Here is a 20406-nt window from a genome sequence, read left to right on the forward strand (position 1 = left end):
ATCCTTTCTCTACAATTCTGAAAGCCAAAATACTCAGAATACCAAAATACTTTTTTTAAAAAAATAACTTTTTTAAACAAGAGCAACTATTTAAAATTTTGGTAAAATATACATAATAGAATTAACCATTTTAAGTGGACAGATTGGTGGTATTAAATATATTCACATTATTGTGCAACCATCAACACTCCATTTTCAGAACATGTTTTTATCTTCCCCAACTGAAACTTCATTCCCGGTAAATAATAACTCCCCATTCCCCACTTCTCCTGACCCCTGGAAACCACCATTCTACTTTCTGTGTCTCTGAATTTACAATATTTGCTTTTGTGACTGGCTCATTTCTCTTAGCATAATATCTTCAGGTTTCATCCATGTCATAGCATGTGTCAGAATTTCCTTTGTTCTGAAGGTTGAATATACTAATTCTGTTTATCTATTCATCTGTTGAGGATTACTGAGGTTGCTTCCACTTTTGACTATTGTGAATAATGCTGCAATGAATATGGGTATACAAATATCTCTTTGAGACCCCGCTGTCAATTCCTTTAGATATATTTTCAGTAATGGAATTATTGGACCATATGGTATTTCTAATCTTTTCGAGACACTGCCGTGCTATTTTCCATAGCAGCTGCACCATCTTACATTCCTACCAAGAGTGCACAAGGGTTCTCATTTCTATACATCTTAGCCAACACTTACTTTCTATATTTTTTATAATAACCATTGTGGTGGGTGTGAAGTGGTTTCTCATTGTGGTTGTGATTTGCATTTCCTTGATGCTTAGTAATGCTGAGCATTTTTCATAGGCTCGTTGACCATTTGTGAATCGTCTTGGGAGTAATTTCTGTTCAAGTCCTTTGGCCATTTTTAAATCAGATCGTCCTTTTTGCTGTTGATTTGTAACAACAGTTCTTTATATATCTGGGCATTAAATCCTTACCAGATATATGATTTGAAAATATTTTCTCCCATTTCTTAGGTTGTCCCCTCCACTGATGTGTCCTATGATGCACGAAAGTTTTTAATTTTGATGTAGTCCAGTATATCTGTTTCTTGTTACCTCTGCTTTTCATATCCAAGAAATCTCTGTCAAACACAATATCATGAAGTTTTCCCCCTATATTTTCTTATGTGTTTTATAGTTTTAGCTCTTACATTTAGATCCCTGATCCATTTTTAGTTAATTTTTGTGTATGGTGTAAGGTAAGGGTCTAACTTCATTCTTTTTTCAAAAATATTTTTATAATTTGCTGCAAAACCTGACATGAACTTACATGAGGCTGTGTATCATTGACATAGGTAACAAAAATTCATACACTTCACTGCAGAACTATTTAACTTCAAGGCTCTGCTCCAGACTCCATTGTATGGATTACACAAGTCCCAAATCCAGAGTTTTCTGAATTCCAAAATGCAGCTGATTGCAGAGAATTTCAGAAATATAAGCTGGTGGGCCTCCAATACATTTTTTAGTGAATATCAAATTTTGGAATTCTTAAGCTGGGACACACCTTGAATGTCAGTGTGTGGAACTCCCTTGCCTTATGGATAAGGAGTAGAATGAGGCTTGGGGGTCATTGGCATCAAGCTAATTGTAGTATTAGGACTCTGACTCAATTTTCACACCAAACTTAATAACAGTGCATTTTGAGTCTGATCATTTTTAAAAACAAATTTATGATCTGGGTAAAATAGTGAAGCTTAAATAGTGGTAGCAAGAGAAGCCAAAAATAATTCTTAAAGCAAGACAACCAAAATGAATTGTATCTGTGGTGATAAAATACTTTTGAGTTAATGGCTGTAAATGATTATGTCTAAAGGAATAGAGTAATTATTCACATAATAAAAGATGTATTATTCGTTTATTTATTCATTCAATATATATTTTTTAAACATCTATTAAGTGTCAGATATGTGTCCAGGAATGGAATAGGCTTTTCTGAAAAGCATGCTTCAGGCATTTTATTTTAATTTCATTTTTGCATGTTTGTTTTAATTTCCAACACACATTTGTTAAATTGTTGCTATGTATAATAACTATACATTCCAAATCTGGAGCTATCTTGCAGTAGGTCAAACAGCATTTCCTCAGTGTTGAGCAAGAGTTGGGAAGCTGAAGTCTTCAAGATACAAAAAGATACAAGATGCTCCTTAGACTTCTCACCATCTCTGTTGCCCACCTGCTGGTCACTACCGCCATCTTTCACATAGATTAATGCAGGTTCCTGTTTAATCCTAAACATCCCTGAGGTGGGGGGTAAGGGTAGGAGGATGGGGTGTTCCAAGCAGGGCTGATTTCTGGACATGAGATCTGTGTAGCTGCACAGGGCCTTGTGTTCAGAAGGACCTTGCGCTCAGAAGGACCTTGTGCTTGGTTTAGGCCAGTCCTATCTCCCAGGCATCTGTGCTCAGGAATTCCTAGGAGATACATGTCTTGCCTCTTTCTTGTCTCCTTCAGGTTCCCAAACTTTGCCTTTAGCATTACTCTTAGGGCACCAGAATCATAGGTAAGGTCAGGAGCCCTTGGCCCACCTTCAGAGTCTGTAGGTGGCCTTGGCTTCCACCCCCCAAAATAATGAGGGGAGTTAAGGGGAGAGGATTCAGAAGGTCCTCCTTTTTTTTCACACCCTCTCCCAACCTTCCTTCTTTGAGTGAAATCTCTCTTCCTCTCATTCTTTTCTTACCTTGTACATCTTTACCAAAGTGCTCCTCAGCATTGCTTCTTTATAAGGTTAGGTTAACGGGAGAAAGGCCATCACCTTGTCTTGTTTAACCTTCGGTACCATGTCCTGGGTGCATATCCACAGAGAAAAGAAAAAACCATTGGGAAGAGGGTTTGTTCTAGACTTGTACTGGCTCAATTCTCATTTTATCTCTATCACTTGCTCACTTTGGGCAAATAATTTAAACATTATGTTGTAATTTTATTATTTATGTTTGGCGTGTGCTGTTGAATCAGTTCCAATTCCTGGCAACCCTATTAATGAGTGGTGTCCATGATGTGCTGTCCTCAACAGCCCTACTCATCTCAGGCAGACTCATGCCTATGGCTTTGTTATGGAGTCAATCCATCTCATATTTGATCTTACTCTTTTCTTGCTGTCTTTCATTGTCTTTTCCACCAAACCCTGCCGCCTCATCATGTGCCCAAAGTAGGACAGCTTTGGTGCTGTCATTTTTGCCTCCAGCAATGATTCAGGCTTAATTCACTCCAGGACCTACTTGTTTGTCTTTTTTTGTAGAGCTATCCTTCAACACAGTATTTCAAATAAATTATTTTTTCCCTATCAGTCATATTCACTGACCAACACTTTTGCATCCGTACATACTACTCGGGAACACGAGGGTATGAGTGATTTTAGCCTTGGTCTCTAATGACGCATGTTTGTTCTTGGTGATCTTTACTAATTCTTCCATTGCTGCCCTTCTGAGCCTCTGCCTTCTCTCGATTTCTTGGCTGTAGTCTCCATTTGAATTGATGACTAAACCAAAGTCAGCAAAATCTTTAACAATTTCATTGTCTTCACGGTCTATGTTAAAGTTGTGCATGTATTCCGTAGTCATGGTTTCTGTCTTCTTGATGTTCAAAAGCAGTTGAGCTTTGGCACTTCCTTCTCTCACCTTCATCAAAAGTCATTTCAAATCATCGCTACTTTCAGTAAGGTGGTATCATATGCATATCTTAAGTTACTGATACTTCTTCTATCAGTTTTTACTCCTCCTTCCTCTGAGCCTAGCCCAATTTTTAATAAGACATGTCCTGCATACAGGTTAAATAAATAGCAAGATAAAATGCACCCTGACACCTTTGCCTGTAGGACACCATTCGGTCTCTCCATGTTCTGGCCTGACAGTGGCTTCTTGTCCACAATACAGGTTATGCATCAGGACAGTCAAGTGCTGAAAGGCCAAATAACTGGAGGGAAAGGCCATTTTATTCCCCAAATAGTTTGTTATTTTTCTTGGACCATAGCCTTTCTTTCAGAGAGTCTGCAGTGCCAGCACATCAAAATGATAACAAGTTGTAACACAAGGTGGGCATATGCAGCAGTTTCTTCATGGCTCCTTGTGCTGACTCATCCTGAGGCTGGAATCTGACCACATGTACAGCAAGTTTTTTTCCATTGAGATGTGAACTTAATAAAAAGACTTCTAACAAACCAGAAAAACCTTTTGGTTAAAATAACAACTTACAGTTATTGGTTAATTTTTTAAGTGGCCAAAACTGGGCCAAGTTTTTGAGTATCCTATTACATTGAATCTTTATAACAGCGCTGTGATGTGCAAGTGCTAATATTCTCTCCACTTTATATATGAGAAAACTGAATATTTGGAAGGTTAAATAGCTTTCCACATCGCAAAGCTGGGAGGGGATGGGGCTGGGATATAAATCCAGTCCGTGTACTTAACTATTCAATATCCTAGTAAGAAATAAGCAATGTCCTTTGGGCCTGTATTAATATTCATGATATTCATGGACTAGAGCTTCCCATGCCCAGACTTCAGGACTATCGCAGAGAGGATTAGAAGGATGTTATTTCCCACTCTTGGATCTGAATGTAAAAACTGGGCAAAGGGCAGGTGAGAATTTGGTCTTAGAGGATTTTTACATTTAAGTGGGTGGTTGCTCTCTACTGCCACCTGCTGGCAGTCTGAACCAAGCTCAGACCAGAGCCCCACATTTCTCACAGAGTGGCAGAGAAGGAAGACCTCTGTGTCTAAAATGTGGACACTTCAGAAATTCAGCAAAATATGTTCAATCATACTGACAAAAGTCCCTGGAACATCAAGAAGCAAAGAAGATAAAGAAACAAAGACAAAGTCAGCTTACTTACTTCCCTATGCAATGGCCATCTCAGTCAGCCTGGCTAGGAAACCATGATTACATTACTATTCTCTGCATTTGTGTCAAGGAAGTCAAAACCAAGCCTAAATAGACAGGAGAAAGAAAATACTGTCAGAGCCTTGACAGGGACCTGCCACTCACCAGGGTCTCTCCAGAATGTACCCAGAAGGGACTGTGCAGTTCTTTTTACTGTTCTTGCATATAGAACAGCAATTACTTCAGAAATAATGAAAACAAGACATGATTAGGAAACTTGAATACAGTTGTCTACCCACTGAGGTGTCTTCAGGAAGTAACTCCTATTTTCAGTGGTGATTTTGGAAGTAAAAATGGCCCAGTGTCCTATCTATCTTCATAGATAGACCCTGAGGTTGACTTGTCTGATGTGACAAAACGCAATTTATCTGTTTGAAGAACAGAGTGTTTGTGAGGAGTCTGAGTTGGTCACTGAGACCAACTCACAGAAAATGTTCACAGCTCGCTACGTGTATGTTGTAAACATTGAAAACATAACTCTTCATTAGGTCTCCTCTCTCTCCCCATATTTAGCCAGAAATAATACATATCAGTTTAACCTCATTGCCTTTGTCATGTGTAAAGCTTCTGCCTTATGTTGGTTGGTTCAGTGGAACTTTTTTTCAAATGAAATCATCTGTAAAATGCAGAGTATGAGGTGCTGAGGGAAAAGCAGGGGCAGGATCCTCAAACTCTGCCTCTCGATTTCTCATTTCCTGGCTCTCTCCTTGTCAGGCCCCAGAGACTTCCCTGAGGAATCCAGGAACTCCCTGGACACAGTCTGAAAACACAGCTGGGTGCTGTGTAACTTGACTGGCTCATCATATTCTTGTGCTTTTCTGAATTTCTTCCCCCAAACGAGAAGGTAAAAAATAGGGTGGTGGGGAAAATAAGTGTTTGCATCGGAACAGATACAATGCAAGATCTTTGGAGAAATTTTGGCTTTCAAGACATTTGGTCTTATGTGACTGAACATGCTGTGGAAGGCCGTGTGGAGAATTGGCACGCTCACGCTCTCAGTGCTGCTGTGAATGCCAGGCCTGCCTGGAAAGGGTCCGTCTTTAAGGCAATCAATGGAGTTATAAAGAGATTGTGGTTTGAATATGTATGTAACAGTTAAAATGTATAACACATTGCTGAGATATATATGTATATGTATCTCTATATATGTGTATATATTATTTTTATTGAGGTATAATTGACATATAACAGCATCAGGTACAGAATATAATGACTTGATAAAGATATATATTGTGAAATGGTCACCACGATAAGTCAAATTAACATCCATCACCATGCATAGGTACAATTTTTTTCTTCTGATGAGAACTTGTAAGATCTCTTTTAGCAACTTTCAAATATACAGCCTGATACTATTAACTAGGGTTGCCACACTGTTCACTGCATCCCCAGGACTTATTTTATAAGTGGAAGTTTGTACCTTTGACCACGTTCACCCATTTTGCCTCCTCACTCCCACTCCTCACTGCCTCTGGTAACCTCCAAACTATTCTCTGGATCTATGAGTTCAGAGTTTAAAATTTTTTTTTAGATTCCATATATATATGTGAGATTATGATATTTGTCTGACTTACTTCACTTAGCATAATACCCTCAAGATCTACCCATGTTGTCCCAAATGGCAAGATTTCCTTTTTTAATGGCTGAATAATGTCACATCGCACGTGTGTGTATGTGTGTGCACACACCACATTTTCTTTATCCATCAATGGACACTTAGGTTACTTCCATGTCTCGGCTATTGTGAATAATGCTGTAATGAACATGGGGCACAGATATATTTTTGAGCTGGTATTTTTGTTTTCTTTGGGTAAATATCCAGATGTGGAATTGCTGGATCATATGGGGTTCTATTTTTAATTATTGAGGAGCCTCCATAATGTTTTCCATACTGGCTGTAGTAATTTACATTCTCACCAACAGCCCACAATGGTTCTCTTTCCACATTCTCACCAACACTTGTTATCTCACATCTATTTTATTATAGCCATTGTAATAAGGGTGATACCTCATTGTGATTTTGGTTTGCAATTTTCCTGATGATTAGTGACGTCAAGCACCTTTTCATGTACCCTTTGGTCATCAGCATGTTTTTGGAAAAAAGTCTTTTCAGATCCTCTGCTCATATTTTAATCAGGTTGTTTCTTTGCTGTTAGGTTATGTGAGTTTTTCATATATTTTGGATATTAATCTCTTATATATGATTTGCAAATATTTTCTCCCATTCAGTAGGTTACCATTTCATTTTGTTGATGGCTTCATTTGCTGTGAAGGGGCTTTTTAGTTTGATGTAGTCCCATTGTTCACTTTTACTTTTGTTGCCTTTGCTTTTGGTGTCAAATCCTAAAAGTCATCACGAAGACTGATGTCAAGGGGCATACCATCTATGTGTTCCTCTGGAAGTTTAATGGTTTCAGGCTTTATGCGCAAGTCTTTAATGCTTTCGAGTTATTTTTTATGTATGGTATAAGATAGTGGTCTAGTTTCACTCTTTTGCATGTGGCTGTTCAGTTTTACCAATACCATTTATTGGAAAGACTCTCTTTTGCCCATTGACTCCTTTGTCATAAATTAATTGACTGTATATGCATGGGTTTATTTCTGCACTCTTTAGTCCAGGGACCATGATGCCTCCAGCTTTTTTTTTTTTTTTTTTTTTCCCCTCAAGATTACTTTGGCTATTCAAACTCTTCTGTGGTTTCATACAAATTTTAGAATTGTTCTACTTCTGCAACAAATGCCATTGGAATTTTGCTAGGAATTGCCTTGAATCTATAGATTGCTTTGGGTAGTATGGTCATTTTAACAATGTTAATTCTTCCAATCTGTGGGCATGAGGTATCTTTCCATTTATCTGTGTCTTTAGTTTCTTTCATTGGTGTCTCATAATTTTCAGTGTATTAGTCTTTCACCTTCTTGGTTCAACTTTTTTCCTCAATATTTTATTCTTTCGATACAATGATAAATGGGATTGTTTTCTTAATTTCTCTTTCTATATTTCATCATTGGTTTATAAAATGCAAACAAATTCTGAATATTAATTTTGTATCCTGAAACTTTACTAAATTTGTTGATTAGTTCTAATAGTTTTTTGGTGGAGTCCTTAGGGTTTTCTACACACAATCTCATGTCATTTACAAATAGAGATGGTTTTACTTCTTTCATTTCGATTCTCATGCCTTTCATTTCTTTTTTCTTGTCTAATTGCTATGGCTAGAGCTTTCAATACTACGTCGAATAAAAATGGTGAGAGTAGATATTCTTGTCTTGTTCCTTATCTTAGAGGAGGAGCTTTTGGCTTCCCACCAACAAGTAAGTGTGTGTTAGCTGTGCATTTGTCATATATAGGCTTTATTATGTTGAGGTACATTCACTTTATACCCACTTGTTGACAGTTTTTTTTTATCCTAAATAGATGTTGAATTTTGTCAAATTCTTTTTCTGTATCTATTGATATTATGATGTGATTTTAACCCTTCATTTGGTTAATGTGGTGTAAGACATCAGTTTGCAAATGTTTAATCATCCTTGCATCCCTGGAATTAATATCACTTGATTATGGTGTAAAATTCTTCTAACGTATTGTCGGATTTTGTTTGCTGATATGTAATTGAGGATTTTCACTTCTATGCTCATCAGAGATATTGGCCTGTAATTTTCTTTCCTTGCAGTGTCTTTGTCTTGTTTTGTTATCAGGGTAATGCTGGCCTCCTAAATTGACTTCAGAAGTGTACATTCCTCTGGTATTTTTTGGAAGAGGTTCAGAAAGATTGATTTTAATTCTTCTTTAAATGTTTGGTAGAATTGACCTGTAAAGCCATCTGGTACTGGGCTTTCCTTTGTTGAGAGTTTTTTGATTTCTAATTCAATTTCTTGTTATTGATCTTTTCTTCCTATTTTATCATGATTCAGTTGTGGAAGGTTGTATGTTTCTAGGAATTTATCCATTTCTTCTAGGTTGGCCAATTTGGGCATATAATTGTTCACAGCAGTCTCTTATGAGCTTTTGTATTTCTGGGGTATCAGTTGTAACATCTTTTTCATTTCTGATGTTATTTATTTGAGTCCTCTCTTCTTGGTGAATCTGGCAAAAGTTTTGTCTAGTCTATTTTGCTTATCTTTTCAAAACACCAGCTCTTTGTTTCATTGACCTTTTCTGCATTCCTTTATTCTCTATTTCATTTATTTCTGCTCTGATCTTTGTTGTTTATTTCCCTCTGCTAACTTTGGGTTTAGTTTCTTCTTTTTCTAGTCCTTTGAAGTATAAATTTAGGTTATTCTTTCTTGTTTGTTAATGTAGGCTTTTATCACTATGAACTTCCCTGTTAGAACTTTGTTTGCTATCCCATAATTTGTTATCTTGTGTTTCTATTTTCATTTTTCCTAAGGTATTTTTTGTTTCTCTTTTGATTTTTTTTGACCTATTGGTTATTTAGTACCATGTTGTTTAATTTCCACATTTATGTGAATTTTCCAGTTTTCTTATTATAATTGATTTCCAGTTTTATACCATTGTGTTCAGAAAAGATGCTTGATATTTTGATCTTTTTAAATTTATTAAGACTCATTTTGTGACCTACCATATAATCTATCCTGGAGAATGTTTCATGTGTGTTTGAGAATAATGTGTACTCTGTTGTTTTTGAATAGAATATACTGTATATGTCTGAGTAGTCCATCTGGTGTAATATTTCCTTTAAGGCCAATGTTTCCTTATTGATTTTCTGCCTAGAAAATCTATCCATTGACAGGAGTGGAGGATTAAAGTCCCCTACTATGTTGTATGATGTCTATTTCTCCTTTTAGGTCTGTTAATATTTGCTTTATATATTTAGGTGCTCCTCTGTTAAGGTGCGTAAATTTTTAGAGCTATTTCTCAGTTTGTTATAGCCTTGTAGGTCCCATGGATACAAGCCCCGTTGGCTTTCAAAGCTAGATGCTTTGGTGGGCTCATTTCTCAGGTACAGGTGTTAAAAATTGGGGTGCCAGATGTGGGTGTCAAACCTTTTACTTAGGAAGTTGCTCAGAGTTGTGAGTTTCCTTTTGATTGTTGATCAATGTGCCAGGGATGGGGTTTATAGCAAGATTGTGTCTCAGCTTCTCCTGCCCATTTCGATGTGGATTTTTTTTGTTGTTAACCCAATGTATAGGAATTGTTCAGCTAGTTTTGAGGTTTCTTTCAGAGGAAATTCTTCCATATGTAGCTTAGGTGTGTCTATTGGAGAAGGTGAGTTTGGGATCCTCCTATGTTGCCATCTTAAACTGGAATCTCATTTAATTTTAGTTGCTTTTGGTGTGTAGATATCTGCTTATAAATGTCTGACTTCTCCTTAGAATATAAATTTCATTAGAGCACAAGCCCAGCTTGTTCACTGTTCAAGCTCCAGTTTTGGGCATGTAGTATCTGCTCAATCAAAATTTTTTAAATAAATGAATGAATATAGCCTTCCTTTTAAAAATGTTCTCATTGAGGATAGGGATTGTGTCCTTTATTTCTTGTTTCTCCAAGGACTCAGGAAATGTTTGTTTTTTGATGTTTTATTATTTGAACGATTCTTTTTTTTTTTTTTTTTTTAGGTGAGGCAATCCTTGGTTGACCTCACAGATTGCAAGGACCTGGTCAGCTTACAATCTCTTATTTTTTATTTTTTATGCCTACAGCACCTGGTCTTCCTAGATGGTCTTCCATCCAAAAACTAACCAGGCCCAACCCTGCTTAGCTTCCAAGATCAGGTGGGATTGGGCTTGTCCAGGGTGGCATGGCCGTAGACTATTTCAACAATTCTTATTGAGCCTCTGTTACACGCCAACCACTGTGCTCGGTACTGAGAGTCCAGCTGTGTATAAAACTGAGAAAACTTGTCTCACAGACATTAGAGAAAATGGATACTAAATATGAAACACAAATCATTGATTTTTTTTCTCTGATGTTGAAATATAATTAATATCCTTCTTCTTGTTTCAAAGAGCAAAGTGTTAGATAATGCACAGCCTACTGGGGAGACAACAAGTTCACTACCCCTCCTGGAGGAAACAGAAATATGTTAATTAGTGAATGGTAACTAAACCTCTGAAAAAGAGAGGAAAGAAATAAGGACAAAAAGGGACGGTGGCGACGGAATGGTCGCTACAAGGTGGAACTTCCTCCGTAGCTGAGCTGCCTCTCTTTCAGGCCACCATATCATCCTGACTGCTTTCACTACACATCTGTCCTTTCCAACCTTGAAACCCCATGTTTACATAGGCGGATTTTGAGTGATTGACCCTGAACTAGCTGTTGCCAAGGTATCTCCACTTACCACTCATAGCAGGAATGATAAATCTGCCTGAGTGCTGGCTCTTTCCATTTCAAGACAACAGTGAATTCAGAGTAAGGAGTAAAGTGTTACCTCATGTAAAAATAGTCTTGTGCCTTAAAAAAAATACTTTTTCATAAGTAAATACAATATCTCATTTGATCCTTTCAAGACCACAGTTAAGATGAGGGCTGCAGTTAGAGCATCCAAATACCCTCAGTTAACCCTTCTGTTGTCTCAGCATCCCATCTGGCTTAGCATTTGTCCTGGATTTTGTTTAATAGGCTTACATTTTTTAGAGCAGTTAGGTTCACAGTAAAACTGAGTGGGATTTGCAGCTATTTCTCATCTACTCCCTCACCCCATACATGCAGAGCCTCCCTGACTATCAGCTCCCCCCAACAGAGTGGTACGTTTGTTACAATGGGTGAACCTACATTAAAAATTTTTTTTGTATGGATGAAGCTACGTGGACATATCATTGTCACCTTACGCCTGTAGTTCACATTAAGATTCATTCTTGGTGGTGTATATTTTATGGATTTTGACACATGTCGAATAGCACATATCTACCATCGTAGTGTCCTACAGATTAGATTCGAGGCCCTAGAAAGCCTCTTTGCTTTGCCAATTCATCCTTTAGACTTTTTATTTTCTAATAGTGTTATTAGAATTTTCTATTTGAAAACATTTTTGATTGAAATATTTAATGGGTCTTTCAACACTGTAAAACTATTTTCTTGGTTAATATTTTTTTAATTTATAATTATTTTTAGAATCTTTTACTTTTAGTGGATTCCATTTTGGATGATAAATTACATGGTCTCCACAATTATACTCTACATTTTATGGAAAGAAAAACTGGTCCCCAGTGAGAAAAAGACCCTTCTTGTGTGTGGCCAATCAGGTATAGAGCAGGATTAAAGTCCAGGTGTTCTGACTTCTGGTACTTTCTATGCCAAAGACACAAAGCTCACTGGAGAAGCAACTCAGATCTCAAAGCTTATCACATTCTTACCTCGTTTTAAGTGGTTATGAAAGTGAGATTGCTGCTGTATCCTTAATTCAGATGTGAGAAAATTCACTATTTAAGTAAAAAGTAATGAACCCAATAATGAACGAAAAATAGGCACAAGAAATCCAAGCAATCAAAACTCAGGCAGACAAGTGAAGACCTACCTAGAAAGGATAAAATACTGTGAAGGTGGAAGTTTAGATTTCAAAGGAGTACTGTGCTTTCAGAGTAGATTCCATAAATTGTTTGATGTTCGATGACATTTTGAAATTTACATTAGAGCTTCATTTACATATTTCTGGGACACGGCACATCTGTTTATCCAGCAGAATGAGTCTCGATTCTGATCAAATATATGTTAAACTTGCCTAATGTGATAATTAACCATTCTGTAGTATCAGCCACATATAATTTTAATACAATGTTAGCATCCTAAAGATTGAAGTAATATTAACTTTTCCATAGCAAATCAGAAAGAATTAATTTCAAAGAGGGTTAGGTTTTCTTAAAGAGCAATTTCTCCTCTTACATTCATTTTAAAATGTAGTTTTCAAAAGCTATCTGGCTGTAAAAACAGATCATTATCCTAAGACACAAAAAACAATCACTGTTTTGCAAAATAGGTTACAAAGGGTAGAGGGGAAATGACCAACAAATGAGAAAATGGTAAATGACACAGAATGGATTATGTGGACTTGGTCCTTCATTCCCAGGAGTTTTTAAAATGCATCGCATTGGATGCCATCCTGGTGAGGGTATTTACTTTAGGTGTTTTTTTTTTTTTTTGTAAATGGTGTGACGATATGCTTTTACTTATCTTCATCAGGCCTCTCTATCCGGAGTGTGTGCTGGAAAGCTGACCGCCTTCTAGCGGGGACCCAGGACAGTGAAATATTTGAAGTGATTGTTCGAGAACGAGACAAACCGATGCTGATTCTGCAAGGCCACTGTGAAGGCGAGCTCTGGGCTCTGGCCCTGCACCCCAAGAAGCCACTAGCTGTGACAGGCAGCGATGACCGCTCTGTAAGGTGAGGCCCCAGCAGTGGCTGTCATTACCTTACTTCTTTGGGATAACAGGTTTATTTTGCCCTAATTTGCCTGTTGCTTAAGAGAAGGAAGAACCACAGTGCAGAGCTGCACAATTTTCTCATGGAATTTTAAGACATTTAGCTCAACAGCAGTTGGCTTCTTGGCATTTCATTGTTGTTATCTTCCTTTGGCTCCATCTTGAGTCATGAAAATGTTCTTAGAAATGAAAATACATTACTATGGGTAACACTGGCTTCCAGTGCCAGTTCTGAGAGCTAAACGCACTCCTCCATGATAAGAGCACATTTTCCCCTCAACCCTTCGGCCCTCTGCAGGAAGCTGCACAGAGATTTCACAATTTAGTTGCAGACACTCATTCTTTTCCCCAGCAGAACTTAAATTCTGATTTGTAAAGTTTTCTTGAGCATGTGATAAATATTTCTTTATAAATGCTCAGATGAACTTTTGAACATTGTCCTCACATCAGAGGGAAGTACTGGTTCCTGAGAGAGTACACAGGTTTATTAGGGCCTCGAGTTCTTGCTATGGGTCATTTTTTGTTACTTTTTGATAGCGCAACATTGCATAAAGTGAACAATACTAATATGCTTCCCATATCCTTGTGACTACTGAGGGACTGAACATATAATTTAAGAGTCAGATGAAGACTATTACATTGATTTCAATATTTTTGTATTACTGAGCTTTAAATGTGCTCAGCAGCAAACAGGATGGAGAGAGAGTGAATTACAGTGAAAGAGACAGTGATCAATCAATTGATGGCTGCTTCTGGGTTTTAATAGTTAAAATAGAACATTGTAAGCTATAGCTTCCTCCTTCCTGCTTGTCTACATGTCAGGGTTCTTGGTATGCTCAATGGTAAAGTATAAATCCCCAAAACCTCATCGAAAGCAGCTCCAGTTTTCTCATGTGATGTAAATGTGTGTTTGCCTTGTCTTCGTTCACTTCCTCTTCTTTTCCTTTTCCTTTCGTTACTCTTAGCTTTGTCCAAATAGCCAAAACAGTGCCACCAAGTTATTCAAACACCTGAGTAACTCCATTCATACCCATCCAGATAGAAATGATTTCGAGAAAGCCTTTGATTTTGTATTTTGACAACCTGTGTTGGGTCTGAGGATCGCACACATCCCCAAGGAGCCCTGACTGCCAGAATTTGTTTTCTCCTTAATCATTAATTTGGCTAAATGTAATTTTACACTGAGTATGAAAATTTAGGAAGGGTATAAGTCATAATTTATTGAGAAAGATTTGCTGAATGATCTTATGAGGATAGTTTAATTTATTGAGGTGTGATGATTTCTTCATGCCTGTAAAGCAAAGCTTACATTGCTGAAAATAGTGCATGGCTAGAAACAGCATGAGATTATGAATAATGGACAAGGTATTGAAAGAATACCATAAGCCGAGCAGCGCAGCTGCCTAGTGTCAGTAAACTATTTACTGTGCAACTCTGTATTGTAAGGAGTGTGCCCCCATCTCTCTGGATAGCAGAATGCATTAGAAAAACTGCACCGCATATGACCCATTCTTGCCTCTATTGCAGAGCTCTAGATTCCCGACCTCCCTAGCAGATATTGTGGTTTGTGTGTTAAGACTGTCTACAAAGTACTAACAGATAGAGGTCCCATGCACAGTTGCAACTCACGTATAAAATCTTTGTAACTTCGGATAGTTAGTTCGTGTTCACTCAGTTTGAGGTACCTGGAGTAGATATTCCTGGAGATGTGGAAAACTGGGCATTAGTTGCACTTGGCCCGTGATAGCTGTGCCATCCCCCCAGCAGTAGCTGTGCTCATCCATCAGGGGCACTGTGAACATCTGCCCCAACCATGAGTGGACCTATGGACATCGGGGCACCCAGGGAGCTTGTGAGGAAAGGCAGCGTACGACTGTACACAGCTGGCTTGGGAGCTGTCTTGGGCAGAAGTATCATTCGCTCTTCTCTATCTCAAATGTGGGAGGCCAACAAATGGAACCTGTTAGTTCAGTCTATATGTACTTAAATGACAGTTACTACAAGGGTACTCATATATTAAAAAAAAAGACAAACAAACAATAACAACTAACCATAATAGTATTTAGTAGTGCTTATTATAAGTGTTATTAACAACTTTTGGTATAAGTAAAGAACAATTTTTAATTTTTAAAGAGAAAAGTAGGATTTTGTGTGAAGGTAGTGTTCAAAATTTCCTTATTCTATGAATCTCAAAATTTTGGGAAATGTTATCTCATTTTATACTTCTTGCTGGGTATTTCAAACAGTGAAAATGACCCAAAGTTAAACTAAAACACTGTCCCAGATTCCCAGACATGCTGTGAGGAAGAACACTGTGGGAGGTTACTATATCCTTTCTTGTTACTATCGCAGTGTGGTGAGCAGAAAGAACTTCCTGCCTTGGGCAGATCATGATGAGTCGATTTCGTGTTGTTTTTTACTCTGTTCTTGTACTTAGGCTGTGGAGTCTGGCGGACCATGCTCTGATCGCCCGCTGCAACATGGAGGAAGCAGTTCGCAGTGTTGCCTTCAGCCCCGATGGATCCCAGTTGGCTCTGGGAATGAAGGACGGCTCTTTCATTGTTCTCCGAGTCAGGCTCGTACTGATATTGAAAATGATATTAAATGTGTTCTTTCGTTAAGATTTTCCTGGACCTTAGGAATGATGATGTATTCCAGGACCTCAGGGAAGATGCACTTTTCAAGTAGGAACCCTACTTGATTCACAATCCCCTACCTGGATTTCCAAAATCTTAACACCGAAAATCCAGAATTCTTTGGTAACTTATTTGGCAGCACAGCCTGTGCCAGTGAAGTGATTTGAAACTGTTTATAGTCAATTAATCTCCTAGTAGGAATAATCATGTATAATGTGATTTGCTGCAAAAATTTTAATGTATTAATACAAGGTGCTGCCCTAGCCCCTATTGGTAATGTTACATAATTAATATATTGTTTCTGAATCTTTAAAAAATCTAATGAGTAACATATTCCCAAACTCATCCGGTCCAAGGGTTTCAGATAAGGGATTATGTGTTTGTAGTAAGCCAAGAAAGAAGGAAGAAAGAATAAAGCATCCTCTAGTACCACCATATTTTTAGAGGTGAGCTTGAATCAAAGATTTCTTCTATCCACAATTGACAATAATATAAAATATTTCATATTTATTAACATCTTATATTGTTTTCACAGGATAAAAATTATGATCCACCTTTGTAATTCCTTTGAATGAATTGATTATCCTTTTGGCTCACACATTTTCTGATTACAGAGAGGAAATGCAGCCATAAATTAGATATGGCAAATTTTGCAAAAAGACAATTCTATATAGCTTTTAAAAATGCTCTTGGCACAGTTTATTAAACTAAATTTTTATTACCAGCCACATGTAACATTACCAAATTGGTGGGCAACATTTTCTTTCTCTGCTTAGTGATATATGAAAGATGGCTAATGACCAGATTTTTTTTTGATGGATTTCCCAAGCCAAAAAAAAAAAAAAAAATACCCTCACACCTATTTAATGACATAATAAACTGTAGTGCCATTAACAAATGATAGCAGGTGTGTAGAATTATTATGTGGAAGCAAATATTTGCTATTATTTATACATTCAATTTATTTTGGAGTTAATGAAGGCATCATTACGGGCTCATAGGACCTGCCAGTCATAATCCTGTCTCAGCGTTGTAGAAAAACACTCAGTGAGCTTTCAATTGAAGATAGAAATTCTTACCAGAATCTGATCATAAAGGATACAGAATATTCCTGTGATTCAATGTATGTATTTTTGATCTTTCATCCTGAAAGTTAAATAATTATATAACATTTCCTCTTTTGCTTTTCAGACTTGCTATTTTGACAGCAAATAACGTTAAGCTTAAAAGTCACTGGACTCTTATTTTTAAAATATAAAAAAGATGGTTTAATTTTATGCTAACCTTGATATATTTGCTGTTTTCCATGACATATATTAAAACAATTTTACAAACCCCAATTTTTTTAATAAGAAATTTTAAGGAAAAATAGTATATAATCTAACATCAGAGGAAATATGCATTTTATTAAAATTTTTTGGTTTTTACTTTGGAAGCTCAAAATATTATGTAAAATGTTTATTATTAAAATTGTTAAATTGGCCATAAACTTTAAATAATATTTTATATCTTTCCTCAAAAGTGAGTTCTTTAATTCCTGTAGGTTTTCTTTCCCTTTCAAACAGTTTTTTCTCTGACATGTAAACTTTAAAACACGACTTGGGGGCCTTATTTCTAGATTAGCTGCTTATCACTTTGCTTTTTATTCTTATAGAGATATGACAGAAGTGGTTCATATCAAAGATCGAAAAGAAGTCATTCACGAAATGAAATTTTCTCCAGATGGTTCTTATCTCGCAGTGGGATCCAATGATGGCCCAGTAGACGTCTATGCCGTTGCCCAGAGGTATAAGAAAATTGGAGAATGCAACAAGTCCCTTAGTTTCATTACACACATTGACTGGTCTTTGGATAGTAAATACTTGCAAACTAATGATGGCGCAGGAGAACGACTGTTCTACAAAATGCCGTGTAAGTCATGCGGGCATTGAGTATTTATGAAAAGCAAACCTTTGAACCACATGAAGAAAATATGAGAGTGTTGTTAGGACCTCAGGGCAAAGAATGTCTTCTGAAACAAGACCCTCAAATCACAAACTGTCAAAGAAAAGATTAAGACATTGAAACACATTAAAATAAAAAATTACTGCACAACAAGGAGACTGAATACAAGGAAAAGACAAGGCATTGACTGGACATAAATACTTTCACTAGTTAAATATACTAAAGATATGAGGATCACAGTTTTTACTTACTGTGATAGCTTAGTCTCAAATCTGTGTTCTTACATGGAAGTCCTTATTTGATTACTTGGTAAAATATGCTAATTGAGATTTTAAAAAACATAGTGTTTATTTGTAAACCATCCCCACTGTAACTTTTATAAAGAGATTCATCTGACTTAAATAAAGTCATTTGGTAACATTTAGTTTGTAATACTAAAATGTCAGAAATAAAATAACTTTCTGTGTAAGAAAATCTTAATATGACCCTTGACTTCAAATAATATTTTATCTGAAAGTTTTTATCGAAAAGTTAATCTTTACCATAAAATGAGTAGCATAATTTGAGTCTCTACCCTATCAGATTCGTCAGCTATTACTAGGTGCATATTTCTTATTTTCTACTTTCTTTGCTTGATATTGTATATGTATTTTCCATATGGAAAAAAATACGGAACACACATTTTCCCTTTGCAACAACAAAATAGCATTTTGCTTAGTGATTATATCACAATTTCCTTTCTCATTCTCCTGTTATCAAATGTTTGGGCCTGTTGCTACTTTATTTGCTGGTACAGACACTGCAGCTCCAAATATCTTTGAACAGGTAGGATTTTCTCTTCTGAGTTCCTTCCTTGAACTATATTCTCCAAAGCAGGAACACTGGATCAAAGACTATGTTTCAACTATAAACTCTCCGATTCTATGCTCTTTATAGTAAATTTTTATGTAATACCGTGCTAGAGGCCAGGATTTCTGGGTGCCACTTCGACAATACACCAGTAATGTACGAGAGCATCTATTCTTACAGATTCTTTTTTTGAAAATATATGTTTATTTTGAGAGGGGAACTAGGAGGTAATATACTTAATCATCTTGATTTTGAATTTTTAAGTTGTTTGTGGTTAAACATTTTCTCGAGCATTTCTTTATTCATGTGATTCTTCTTCATTTGTGTGCTCCCTGGGGACGTCCCTCACCAGCTATTGGTGGAAACTGGATATCATGCCATACATTTAAGAACATAACTAGTATAATTGCCCAGACTTTTCCCCAACCAATTACATTTAACCAAAATTTGGTGGATTTTTTTATTGTCTATCACTTTTAAATTTAATAAAATCCATTAATTTTTCTGCAATTTATCAAGTTTGAATTTTAAAAAGTCACTTCTATGGTCCTTTAAATTATGAAAAGTAGAAGTTAAGAATAAACTTAAAAACCTGGCAAGGTATTGAAGACTAAATATAATAATGTACAATTTAATAAGTCATTTTATCAGTAATACAAAGGGTAAACCCAGGATTTAAATAATTAAAGTCAACTATTGGTAGTTTGAGATATTACATTTAGTACAATGATCATTTTCTTTCTCTTCTCCTTATGTGTGAATTTTGAGCATGTGCTTCCTTTAAGTCTTGCTCCCCCCTCCAAAAAAAAAAAAAATCACCAGTTGAGTAAAGAGATGAGAATCTAGAGAATCTAGTTTCTTTGTTTTACAGAAGTTTAAAAGGAAATAGGATGCTTTTTATTTAAATATAACACATTTTTATTTATTATTTTCAGCTGGAAAGCCTTTAACAAGTAAAGAAGAAATCAAAGGGATTCCCTGGGCCTCCTGGACGTGTGTGAAAGGCCCTGAAGTGAGTGGAATTTGGCCAAAATATACCGATGTCACTGACATCAACTCAGTGGATGCAAATTACAACAGCTCAGTGCTGGTGTCTGGAGATGATTTTGGACTGGTTAAATTGTTTAAATTTCCTTGTCTTAAGAAAGGTAAGGCCAAAAGAGGTGTTTCATTTAGATTTAGTCTAGACTGTATATGTAGTATAACTAAGGCTATTTTCTTGGTATCTGTTCCTGCAGACTGTTCATTCTGTCTTTGTATATATATATTATTCCTGAGCACTTTAGAATGTGTCCTTGATGTTGTTTATTTACTTTTGACATTCTAAAATACAGAGTTTTGCAAATTTAAGTCAGAATTTGTTAATAGTTTTTAGTCACCATTTCGTGATTCATAAGCCTCATGTTTCACGTTTTAAACTAGTCATGTTTTATATATATTCACATAAATACTCCTAATTTAATTATATATTAAAATATTATAATTAAAATTTTTTATGTTTTATAGCTAATTGTACTTATACATGAAAAAGCAAAGCAAATCCTTTAGACATATTTAAAATAAAATCTGAAAGTGATTGTTCTTTCAGATAACATAATTGATGGATCCCTCATAATAGCACTGATTTTGCAAACAAGATTTACATAACTGGTAAAATTGTTGAGAGAAATTTGATTCCGAACAATTCTCTCTGCTCTCACGTTTTGTTATTT

At 36.3% G+C, this 20406-nt stretch overlaps 1 protein-coding gene and 1 pseudogene across 6 annotated transcripts in view; one reads left to right on the forward strand and one right to left on the reverse strand.

The window, feature by feature from the left end:
- EML6 (EMAP like 6) overlaps positions 1 to 20406 on the forward strand; it is a 220539-nt gene that overhangs the window by 101024 nt on the left and 99109 nt on the right. For all 6 annotated transcript variants that reach the window (XM_016130157.2, XM_036225002.1, XM_016130160.2 and 3 more), the window contains 4 exons: positions 13026 to 13227; positions 15703 to 15840; positions 17556 to 17812; positions 19630 to 19842. In XM_016130157.2, the coding sequence (XP_015985643.2) occupies positions 13026 to 13227; positions 15703 to 15840; positions 17556 to 17812; positions 19630 to 19842 (810 nt within the window). The remainder of the gene's footprint in view (positions 1 to 13025; positions 13228 to 15702; positions 15841 to 17555; positions 17813 to 19629; positions 19843 to 20406) is intronic.
- LOC118605824 lies at positions 10541 to 10659 on the reverse strand (annotated as a pseudogene).

This window comes from Rousettus aegyptiacus, unplaced genomic scaffold (genome assembly GCF_014176215.1).
Source record: "Rousettus aegyptiacus isolate mRouAeg1 unplaced genomic scaffold, mRouAeg1.p scaffold_m13_p_7, whole genome shotgun sequence".
Classification (NCBI taxonomy): Eukaryota; Metazoa; Chordata; class Mammalia; order Chiroptera; family Pteropodidae; genus Rousettus; species Rousettus aegyptiacus.